Source organism: Oryx dammah, unplaced genomic scaffold, assembly GCF_014754425.2.
Source record: "Oryx dammah isolate SB20612 unplaced genomic scaffold, SCBI_Odam_1.1 HiC_scaffold_2, whole genome shotgun sequence".
In the NCBI taxonomy this organism is placed as follows: Eukaryota; Metazoa; Chordata; class Mammalia; order Artiodactyla; family Bovidae; genus Oryx; species Oryx dammah.
The window spans coordinates 81382178-81394884 of NW_024070186.1; the positions used below are offsets into that span (position 1 = coordinate 81382178).

Sequence of the window (12707 nt, forward strand, 5' to 3'; positions counted from 1 at the left end):
AAAAGTGAACTTCTTTCCAAGTAACAGTGAAGCCTGTCTTGGGATGTTCAGTGTAAATAAAATGGCCTTGGAGAGGCAAGTAAAGCCAGTTTTCCATACAAGTCTAGGTATTTTACTGATGTCCTTGACATCCTTAGGTGCTACTTTTTCAATACAGCAGCCATACTTACTGACCTCACCCAGATTCGAGTATCTTGTGTAGAAATAAGCACCCATTAAACGGGGCTGTTTAAATAAGCATCTCTGTGGACTCAGACAGAGCTAACTGTCCTTGAACCAACTCCAGATATATAGTGTGCTTAGTCATTCAGTCATGTCTGACTCTTTGCAACCCCACAGCATGTAGCCCACCAGCCTCCTCTGTCCATGAATTCTCCAGGCAAGAGTGCTGGAGTGGGTTGCTATTTCTTACTCCAGGGTAACTTTTCAACCCAGGGATCAAACTGACATTTGTGTCTCCTGCATTGGCAGGCGGATTCTAACCATGACACCTGGGAAACCCCAGATATACAGTAAAGTAATTAATATAAATTGATTCCCTGGTGGCTCAGTGGCAAAGAATCTGTCTGCCAATGCAGGAGACTCAGGTTCTATCCCTGGGTTGGGAAGATCCTCTGGAGAGGGAAATGGCAAACCACTCCATTATTCTTGCCTGGAAAATCCCATAGACAGAGGAGCCTGGAGGGCCACGGTCCATGGAGTCACAACAGAGTTGGACACGACTTAGTGGCTAAACAACAACAATATGAAATATAAGGCCAAGTGCCTTATCAAGAAATCTCTAAATATATCACAACACCAACTTTGTGAGATTAGGCTGTTTCAGAAAATGGCAGGGATATAGCAGTGGCTTGGCATCTAACAGCACCTGCATTTCAGATTGTCTAAACTTCATCAAAAAGAGTGTCTTCTGCTCATAACACTTATGGATATTTACAACTTACAAGTTGTCTAGAAATCCAGATTCATTCAGCCTTGAATAGGTGCTTAATAAATATTAGCTATTTTTTAGGAGTTTATTTAGTAGTTTATCTCATCAACCTATACAGATGAAAATCACTTGTCTGTACTCCAAACCAATGACATCAAGATTTTGAAGGTCGGTGAGCCTAGATTTTGAGGGGGTGTGAGCCTAGATTGAGCTTTCCAAGTGGCTCAGTGGTAAAGAGTCTTTCTGTCAATGCAGGAGATGATCCCTGGGCTGGAAAGATACACAGGGAAGGAAAAGGCAACCTACTCCAGTATTCTTGCCTGGGAAATCCCATGGACAGGGGAGTCTGGAGCTCTACAGTCTGTGGTGTCATGAAAGATTCAGACAAGACTTAGGGACTAAACAACAACATTATATTTACTGGCAGTTGTCCGTCTAAGACTGGGGAGCTTAAATTATTCTAATATGCTATCAAGATTAAAGAACCACTGAATAGGTCCTTCAATAGAAACAGAATAGGGCCCCCTATTTCCTTAAATAAACAGAAAAAGCCTGAAAATGAAATCACTTTATGTATTCTGATTGATGATTTAATTGTTGGAATCCTTCACCTGGAATCCAGGTACATACATTTGACCAGAACTTAGATATAGTTGTAGAGACAGTGGTTGGGAGAGGCAGGAAGAGGGCGGGGAGATAACCACTCCAGCTCCTGCTTTTAGAACCAAGTTCCAGATAACTGCATAGTGTGCATCTGAAAGGTGGAAAACCACCTGCAAGTCCAAGGACATATACATTGTCTGTGTTCTAACAGAAAACAGTCATTGTTTTTTCAGCCAAGTGAGAAATAGTTCTAACGTTTTATGTTGGAGAACAGGATAGTCAGGCAGGCCAGGATCATTCTAGCCCCTGATTTCATGCTTAGTTTGCACATGTGCTGAGATGTGCCAGTACAGGCTGAATGGTGTTGTACCTCAGTAAGACTTTTAAGGAAGAGTATTGCGATGGCTGTTTTCCTATTTAACCAGATATGCTGGGCCAGTAGAATCTGTGATAGTGCATTCCAGGGTTACCCGATAGAAGAAAATGAACACTCAAAAACTTAGGGGAAAAAGTGTAAACTATGGGACTTCCCTGGTAGTCCAGTGGTTAGGACACTGCATTTCCACTGCAAGGAAATGCATTTCCACTCTGCATTTCCATGAGTTCAATCCCTGATAGGGGAACTAAAATCCTGTATGCTGTGCAGCATGGCTAATAAAAATAACAACAGTGAACCGATTATAGGCTTTCTATGTGCCAAATACTATCCTAAGGGGTTATATTAATTACTTAACTTTTTAAAAAATAACCTAGTGAACTAGGCAGTGAGCTAAGGCAGTCATCCAAGTGGTAAGATAATTTGAAAATGGACAGAAGGAGGAAAATTATTACGCAAGTGTGTAAAAATGTGGGTGATAGAGACAAGCCAAAGCATTGACATATAATTCATATATTAAGGACCTCCTCTTACTGTGTTTTTGTGGATGTCTCTGTGTGCTTCTCTGGGTCATGGACATATTTTTGCAGACAACAAATTAGAATGGAATGGCAAGGTTAATACATGAGTGTAATTGTAAGAGACATAGTACAGTGATTAAGATATATTATCTTCTAGATAAGCTTGTCAAAAAAATGATTAGAAAAATAACAACAATACCAATAATATTTTAAATTCCCAAGAAATACAATTGTGAAAGCTGATGCTCAGAGTTCATGTAACTTCAAACAAAGTATATCCCCTCCTCTGCAGGAAAAAAAAAAAGCTGGGAGCTAGTGGAAAATCAGGAGAATTTGATGAAAGAAGATACACTAAATATTTGCTGCACACCCAATTGCTGTTACTAGGCAAAGACAAGCAAAAAACATTCTCAGGTTCTTAAAAACTCAGAGATTTATCAGATTTATCAGCTTATTAAAAACCTTTTAGAGTGTTACCAGAACACTCACTGCAAGTTGACTTGGAGAAGAAAACATTGGATAGAAATTTGAAGAGATCTGGAAACTATTATTGAAACAAGTAAATATTTAAATTTTTAGAATGAAATAATGAAACTAGTGAGAAGCTATTGATTCTGATAAGTATAATTAATGTAATTATTGGAGAGAATGATGATCAAATTAATGGAGACTCAAAGAAGATAGAGAATTGAAAATAGACCAAAAACATGTACCTTCTGTAATAGCACATATTTCCTAAGATAAAGACTTTTCATCAGAATGATCAGCTCTATTATCTCACCCCAGGTGACATGAGATAAAGTGAATTGTGTTTTATTCCTGAAAACAGTCTAATCTGATCACACAAAGTTAGGTATAATCACAGGAAGTAGAGGATTGACAACTAATCATTGAATGGAAACTTTGTAGTGTATCTGGGCAATTCTGAGCTTGTATCTTTGGAGTTAATGCTTCTCAATGATTTAATCAAGTTAGAATTAGTCTATTGACAAGCCTCCATCTCAATTTAAGTCATACAGATGAAAAGGTGAAGAAAATATTTAGGTATTTTGACAGAAATGAACTAGAATGTGAAAAAAATTTTGATGAGGTCATCAAAAAATACATGCAGTCTTAATGTGACTGTTAGACTATTAAGAATGAGGGAATGCCTCTTGACTAGTTAAATTATATAAGGAACACCATGTTGTATTAAGCATTTCATATTAAGAAAATTTGTTCTGAGTAAAACAGAATACTCCAGAAGCAAAACATTTAAATTTCTGAAAATCTTTCACAAGTAGGGAATAGTTGAAGAATGTCACTCAGTCATGTCCAGCTCTTTGCGACCCCATGGACTGGAGCCCACCAGGCTCCTCTGTCCATGAAGTTCTCCAGGCAAGATTACTGGAGTGGGTTGCCATTCCCTTCTCCAGGGGATCTTCTCAACCCAGGAATCAAATTCATGTCTCTTACTTTGCAGGCAGATTCTTTACCATCTGAGCCACCAGGAAAGCCCAGAGAAATACCAATAATCTTAAAATATCTGTAGCCTTTCTTGTAGGTGGAGGATTAAATTAACATTGAGTAGCCCTGAGTGCCCAAGTGCTTAGCTGCGCAGTTACGGCTGACTCTTTAGGGACCCCAGGGATTGTAGCTCGCCAGGTTCCTCTGTTCAAGGGATTTTTCAGGCAAGAATACTGGAGTGGGTTGCCCTTTTCCTTCTCCAGGTGATCTTTCCGACCCAGGGATTGAACCTGTATCTCCTGTGTCTCCTTGCATTTGCAGTGGATTCTTTACCCACTGAGCCACCAGAATAGCCCTAGAGAGTGAAATTTAAAAGAATAGTAGACACTACAGAACAAGTTACTTCATATGAGAAAGAACTTTATAAAACCATTACTGTCCCCAAGCAGAATATGATGCTTGAGAGATTAATATATTTAACTGTCATTCAGTGTTCAAACATAGGCTGTTATCTGCACAGAGGATTCAAGAATGTTATGCATGGCTACCCCAGGTGATTCTGAAATAGCAAATAGTCCTGAATTTATGACCTAGACTGAGTATTGAGAGATATTTTAAGATGAATTTTTTAATGGCCTCATCCAAACAGTGTTTTTAGAGGAACAGAAAAGTAGATATGATATAGACCTCTGGTTTACAATATCCAAACTGCTTTTTCTAGTCCTCTGACAGTCATCTAAAAGCATTGGACATACCAGGTATAGTGTGTGTGTGTGTATGTGTGCACACGTGCACTCAGTCATGTCCGACTCTTTGCGACCCCATGGACTGTATCCTATGAGGCTCTTCTGTCCATGAGATTCTCCGAGCAAGAATACTGGAGTTGGTTGCCATGCCCTCCTCCAGGGGATCTTCCCAACCCAAGGATCGAACCTGTGGCTGTTGTGTCTCCTGCACTGGCAGGAAGATTCTTTACCAGCCGAGCCACTGCGGAAGCCAGGACCAGGTAAATTGAGTTGTCAAATGGGCCACTTTTCTTTAAAGTTGCAGCTCTTGTCTGCCTTCTTAAGGCAGTAGGCAGTGTGTCAGTCTCCTAATCTAAAATCGCAGCTCTTTTATATCTTCCTCAGTGACCCACACAGTGCCTTTTGCATAGCAGACATTTAATAATGTTTTGGGAACTGAAGCTTCAGCTGCCTTTGTCTTCCTTATGGTTTACGGCTGCAGCTTTAATCCATTAGTACTTGCATTTCTCTGCCAGTTTTTAGAAGAGCCAATGAGTTGTGACAGGGTATACATTCATTAACAGATAATAGAAAGTTTGCTACATAGCATACATTTCCACAACTTCTCAGTAAATGGACTCTGAATTTCATTCAAGTAGTCACCCCTCATCTATGCAGACCTGTATCTTTGGACAAGGACATCCAACCTAAAAGTCTAGAAAAAGGCTCTGGTTGATTTAAACTAGTCAACATGTCTCAAATTCCACGCCACAGTGGCTTATTTTATGGGGACCCATGGCTGAAACTGGGCCAGTCAGATTCAGGGAGATGTTTCCTGGGGAATTGTGAGAGAATAGGTGATATAAATATTTCGTATCTTGCAACTTGTATAAAGAATTCTGAACTGTGTGTGTGTGTTAATCGCTCAGTCATGTGGAACTCTTTACGACCCCATGGACTGTAGCCCACCAGGCTCCTCTGTCCATGGGATTCTCCAGGCAAGAATACTGGAGTGGGTAGCCATGCCCTTCTCCAGAGGATCCTCCTGACCCAGGGGTGGAACCTGGGTGTCCTGCATTGCAGGCAGGTTCTTTACCAAATTCTTTATCTCTGAACTCAAAGAAGGAAGTTATTAAACATGGAGTGGGCAGAGTTAAGAGAACTACAGACAAATTCAGCATTTGTGGTAATGATGTTGTGATCTCTAGACAAAGGACTAGTGTGGTTTGGGCCTTCTGCTGTGAGCAAGCAGAATTGTCCTAACAGATCCAAAGAGTACAGTAATGAAACCTTGAAAAACTTTTAATTTTTACTTCTTTCAACTCAGTCCCCCCACATCTCTCTGAACATTCATTCTTTGCTTCATTCACAAGGATTTCCGAGGTAAGTTGTGTTTTTTGTTTCTCTATAACTTTTTTTCAAATTATTTCCTCTATTGGTGGGGCCCTTTGGTGTCTTTCATTACTCTGTATCTATCCCCTTTTCAACCCATGTCTTTCATCTAGGCTAGATTGTTGCAACATCAGTTGTACATAAAATCTTAATAACTATTGTAGTACTTACGTTTGGGTATTACATTATTTATGTCTGCCTTTCTTGGATATTTTTAGACCGTAAATTTAGTTTATGACCCCTAAACTCCACTAAGGGTCTAGTTATTAAATTATGAATAAATGAATATGTTCTAAATGGATGTGCTCTAGTTCTTAATTCTCAAAAAGAAAATATTAGGTTTACCACAAGTAGTTTCAAACTTAGGTTATTTCTACTTTTAACCACAGTGTTCAATAAAAATTTTGACTCATCTTCCATCCATAAATCCAGTTTTGATTTTTTTTTTATAAGACACAGCACTTTTTCAGTGACATATTATAGGATACATTTTAAAAGGAAAGAGACTTCCCAAATAAATTTAATGTTAGAAGAAAATGTGCAAGTATTTTCTCTGCATGCATACGCATCTCAAGATTTTAATTGCTTTTTTACTTCAAGAAGGTTGTGATGTATAAACATTTTACAAATTCGATCTCAAAAAACCAATGATTTGAGTAATCTGTGTTTAATGTAAAAACAAAACATTAATTTGGTTTCTCATACAATGCATTTATTAAACATTTCAGTCTCAATAATTTCTTAAGATGTTAACATTTAATGGAGCCTAAAACCCGCTCTATTCATGGGAGTATATTTTGGACTTTTGAACAACTTGAAGAAAAAATTAATGCCACAGTCTTTAGGTTGTGCTTAGAGCAAAGACAAAAAACATCCACTCATTCTTTCCAACTAATAAAATGTCTAATGATGCAGTTTCTACTATGACATTATTTTAAATTTATTATCATAGTGTTAAATATATTTTTGCTTCTGTTACTGAAGCTCAATATATCATCTGTGAACATTAGTTATTTTCACTTAATTTAGATTTTAAATGTTGATTTTTAACTTGGGTTCCAGGAAAATTCCAGAAAAATGAATATCTGCATTTAGCACATTTTTTTTCTTGCCCTCAACTATAAATTTTATGACTTACCAGGGAATCTGTCAGGAAGTACAATTCTTCAAAATCCCTTTTTAGAAATAAAAAATAGCTATTTCTGCATCAAAGAAGGGATTCAGAATTACTGACATTCTGAAGGAGTGTGTGCTTTCATTATTGTTCCCACCTGTTTCTTTTTTATTATAAAGTGGCAACTTATACTTAGAAATATACTTATATATATGTATATATATATATAAAGTTTTGCATTCAAACCTCTTTATCTGTAATTACCTACGACGAAAGAACACAAATCAAATAAAACTCTACAGAATATATCCTTATTTCAGAAGCATGTGTATATATACACATATATATTTGTGAAACAATTCAGTTTTGAAGGTGATTTTGATTTATAAAATGCTATTTACAAGTTTATGACAGAGAAATAATCTCAGCCTTTTATGATATTAAAATAAGCAGGGGATTTTTATTCTGGAGTGTGTTTCACCTGGTGTAGATGAAACTGGGCAACATTATGGAAAACCTTCTCGGAGCGTGACTTTAGAGATGAAGCCTTGAAGGTGAAATAATAGATTTGCTATTTCTGGGTTCACGTTGAAAAAAAAATTACTGTTGATGTAGTCATGCTTCTCCACCAGGGAATTATTGGTCCCATATTAGGACTGTCAAACTTTTCAACTCACAGTTAAGATTCTTCATCCTTTACTTTTGTCTTAATACTCTCATCTCTTGTAGTGGTACCGCAGAACCACTCATCTACATAGAATACCTATCAACAGCATTGTCATTTTCTTCAGTATAAGAATTTTTCTAACAGCTATCTGGATTAGAATGAGGCCCATAAAGCATCATTATTTGTGTTAATGTTTTTTTATTGTGCTAATCCATAATAACTGAAAATGTGCTATGAAATTCATATGCAAAATTCAAAACTCAGACTATTACCATGATCAAGGATAAGTTGACCTGCTGTCCTCCAGTTTTCTGAAGCATAAAATCTCTGAGTTAGCCAAGGGAACTTCAGCACCATTTTGTTTCTATAGCTCAGACTTCTAGCTTGATCATTAGTAAGGTATATTGGCCAGAAAACTACTTTGTGAGATTCTCAAAAGTTTCATTTTCATTCTTAAGCCCACTGATTTTGAAACATGTTATCAATACAATAAGGACTCTTAGAAAAAGCACATTTTACCTTATACTTACATAGTCAATCACAAAGCTTTACTGAAAGTCATAATTTTCCTGAGACTATCCCAATGCATTTCAGAAAAAAAAAAAAAAAAAACCAAGTTTACTTATAGAACAAGTAATGGGTGAATTGAGACCCAGAAACTGGATGATGAAAATCAAGATATTTTGCATAAACCTGAAAAGCAAACCACCTAAAATGGCTCATATTTTTGGAGGGAATAGAATAATAATATGTATATATTTGGTAATATTTTAAAAACCTAGATAGTGAACACTGAATTCTTCTATTAAAGGCTTTATGTAAAAAATAAGCAGCAGTTAGGCCAAAGTTCACCCTGTGCTCTAAACCACAGCTTTTGTCAGGTTAATCTGTTAAAGAACTTGAGATTTTCAACAATTTATTTTGTGAAATTAAGTATAACTTAACAAAGCTAATTTCCAAATATTTCACCATGGTGAACATTTGCTTAAATGATATGGAGAAACACAAAATACAAACTGGGTAGTTAGAACTGTCTTTAGGGCTTTCCGAAAGGGGGAAGGTGTGCATCTAGATGTGAAATGATAAACAGCCATTGTAAATAAAGGGAAGAATTTTGCTGGAGATTCATATCTCTATCATATTTTCTATAATATTGAACTAGATAAGATATATTCTATCATGAAATCATCAATATAATTGAGAACACTTTGTAAACTGTCAACTGTGTCATTTGTGAGCTTGTGATGTGTGTATATGTGTGGATGTGTGTATGACCAAAAAGCTCAAGTCATTTTATGCTAAATGAGCCTGGGAGCAATTTTGTAGAAGCTTCCTTTTTATTTTTTCAAAAAAAAAAAAATAAGGCTTTGTGCTTATAATTTGATTGGTCCTGGAAGTAACAGTTGTGTTTATAATCAAGTGGAATCAAGAGTGACAAGAAGAAATAGAACTAGAGTTGTATTTCTTTTTTACAAGGGCATTCTTTTCCTAGAAGAATAACATTCTTTTCTTTAATTTAAATGTCTTTATTTCTTACTTTCCAAATATTTTGATTAAACAAATATCCCTTGCAGATGTGTGTTCAAAATCCTTGCCGAGATGCATAATTTTATTCTTTGCAACTGATTACACGAATTCCTTCATTTCATTTTCTGCTCACCTCCTGATAAGAGAAATAGAATACTTGGTGAAGGATACCGACCACTAATGATTGTGTGGAGTGAGGGAAATTACAGTGACTTTGAAAGAATACAGCAACCAATGACAAGGTCATTAAAGTGAGGGCCTAGAGTTTCTGCAAAGTGTATATTTTAGGGAGTATTTGGAACAATACATGCTGGACGGAAGAGCTATAGGAGAAGTAACATGCTAAGTCTTCTCATTGATAACATCCATAAATCTGCATATATTTCTTAACATTCTGTTTTGTTTTGTTTTGATTTGGATGTCTCTACACCATTCCTGATTTGTAGGACCAAGAAGATCTATTTTTTCCCCAAGGCAATTGTATTCATTTCTTCTCTAACATTTCAGTATTCCTAAATACGCATTTGCCTAGTCTTACACTTCTTTTTTTTTATTATTATTACTTTAAGTCACTCACACAACCCTGTTGTGTGAGCCACAACAGGAGCTTCTGTTGGAACCATGGCTGTTAATTCAGTATTATTTCTCAATGCCCCTTGAAAATCCAGGGTATAACAATTTCCTTCTGTGTTCTAGAAGACAGACTTATTTTCAATTAGATTTATAAATGAGGCTATCTAGCAACCAACAATTTACTGGCTTCCTAAGATAGTAAGTTAAGAATTTCACAGCCATGCCTCCCAATTCCTTGGTGAAATTTGGAAAATGCTACATACAGAAAACTTAGTAAGGTACGAAGGCAAATATTGATATAGCTTGCTTGCACCAACTTCTTAGAATTTATTTCCGTATGTAAAATACCTTTTCTTTCTTTTCTGCTGCAAGAAATGGTATAAAACTCTCTTCTAAGACAGCCAGACATTTACCTATACTCTTAAAGGTGTCAAAAAAAAAAAAAATCAGATCAAATGGTAAAACCACATAAGTTTCATATCACTGCCAAGGCATGGCAACAACAAAGAATTTCCTAAAAGTTACTTCAATCTTAAAACAAGAAATTTTTTTCTAAGTGACTAAAGAAAAAAAATTGAGCTCCTGAATTAATACTTTCTAAAAAAATGTGATATTCTTCTAGGAGAATCTAAAACTCTTGTTAGGAAGGAATGAAATCAGCTAATAGCACTAAATTCAACATATGACAATCCTTTGCATAAAACAATCTTAAATATTGATTTCAGGAATAAAATTTTAAAATAAAATTTTTCTTGATGTTAAATAATTCCTGGCTATATAACTTATAGGCACTAGAATCTGTACTTCATACACGTTCAATATTATGGTAAAAAAACCCTGGAAACAGGCTGCAATTTTGTGTCAATTCCAAATGCCCAAAGAAAATACAAATTCAAAACATACATCACAGCATTATCCAGAGTTTAAGCCATTTAGGATATTACATCAATTTGTAAGTTCAATTCTCCAAAACCCTTTTCTTTAAGGTAATAACTTTATTTCGTCTTTATTATATTTATGTCTTCATTACAATTAGTCCTCTATTAATAACAGCACAGTTTGTTTTAATGCTTGTGGAGTCTTGGTTTATTTTTTCCTCGCTTTTAGGTGTACTAATCTTTGTGCATGTGCGTTTTCTACCACATTGCAACAGGCAAGCTTTGGTTCAATTTCTTGTCCTACACAAAGGAAGATTTTGAGTGCAGAATCTTAGCCACTAGGTCCTGGGTTGCCATTTAATTTTCCTCTCCTTGGGTGGATTTATTGGAAGGAAATGGGTAAAGGGCAGGGGGAGAAAGGGAAGGGATGAAAGAGGGATGAAGGGAAGAGTTCTCAGCTATGTTGACTCTTGATTCACAACTTTGCCTCCATTCATGGTCGGTGTTCCAGAACTTTTCCTTGAACGGCCTTGTTTTTCTCCAATTTCATGTAGTGATGGCTCTCTGTACATACACACTGGAAGGCAAAAATCACATTAATTACTCACAACAATAGTGGACATCAAATTCAGCCTCAATAAACATCTCAGATTTGAATTTATTTAGTGTTCATTCTCGTCACTAGCTCTTTTTCCTATCACGAAAACGAGTCTTAACTTAAAATATTTAATGGATACACAATTTTCTTCTAGTTCTATCAGTCACACCCTTTTAAGTCTTCCTGAGCTACAGACATATAAGTGGTTTCTGTTGCCCTATAAATAAGGCTTAATAAGTTTTTGCTGTCTACTAACCTATGTAACAGGATTTTTATCTAGAGTGAGAGGAGACATCGGGAGTATAACATTTAAAGGGAGGAAAGACATATCTTGTTTTTCAGACTTCAGTCTGCCATCTAGTTCCGGTAGAGAAAAAAAAACCTCTTATTTATGTGATCTTTTAATCTTTACCTTACTACAAGAAATATGATACTGTTATATCAATTGAAATTTTAGTGCCAAGTTTCAGGGTATCCTATATAAGAAATGATAATAGGAGAGAGAGCAGAGAAGAAAGAAAAAACAGTGGTTTTTCCAATTTCTTCATATTTCCCTCACCTAAGGGAATGAACAGTCTATGGCTTCTTAGTTATTGATTAATAGGAAATGTGATTATGCAACCTTGAGGTTTCAGTTTGCATCTATATAAACAGTTCTTTTTATCTTCTATTGTTTTGTCTGGCTCTAAAGCTCAGTCATCTGTGAATTATCACAGCTCTTGCTAGATTACTGCATAGAAAAAACAATGTTTTTCAATTCACAGTTACTCTTGTAAGATAGCATCTATCAGCATATTGAGTACATTAAAACAGATTCATTTTACTGTCGTGAGACAAATGTGACTATATATGAGCATATGAAATATTTACTTAAATATCAAGAGATAGTTTCATCCTTGACTTAAGAATAAACAATTGCATACCCCTATCTGTTGAATAATCACTACAATACCTTGGCAATCTGAATGTTATTTCCAATCAAATTGCTTATTCCTATAGGCTTTGCCCTGGGACTAGAAACCTGAGCATGGCCATGAATAAATAGACGTTGTATGGTGGTTAAGAGCACCAATTTGGGAGACACACTGTCTGGTCCACTTCCACACTCAGCCACTTTCTAGCTCTGTCCAATTGGACACCTAGTAAGCATCTAAAGATGTATAAGAAAAATGAAGAAGCTGATCTCATGAAAATTCTGAATAAAAGATTTCAGAGAACACAGTGATAAACAGTTTTTACTGAAGATACATTCTAAATCCAAAACTAAATTAAGAGAGTTAAGAAACAAGTAAGTTTCTCCTCAGACTAGTTCAGTGATGAGGAGATAGGTTTCTTGCAACATCTCAGTAGGAGGGC

General features: G+C 36.1%; 1 protein-coding gene across 3 annotated transcripts in view; it reads right to left on the minus strand.

Moving 5' to 3' along the window:
- Positions 1-6642: 6642 nt before the first annotated feature.
- Positions 6643-12707, minus strand: part of FGF12 (fibroblast growth factor 12) — a 613455-nt gene continuing 607390 nt past the window's right edge. For all 3 annotated transcript variants that reach the window (XM_040253369.1, XM_040253362.1, XM_040253357.1), the window contains one exon: positions 6643-11330. In XM_040253369.1, the coding sequence (XP_040109303.1) occupies positions 11212-11330 (119 nt within the window). In that variant the 3' untranslated portion in view covers positions 6643-11211. The remainder of the gene's footprint in view (positions 11331-12707) is intronic.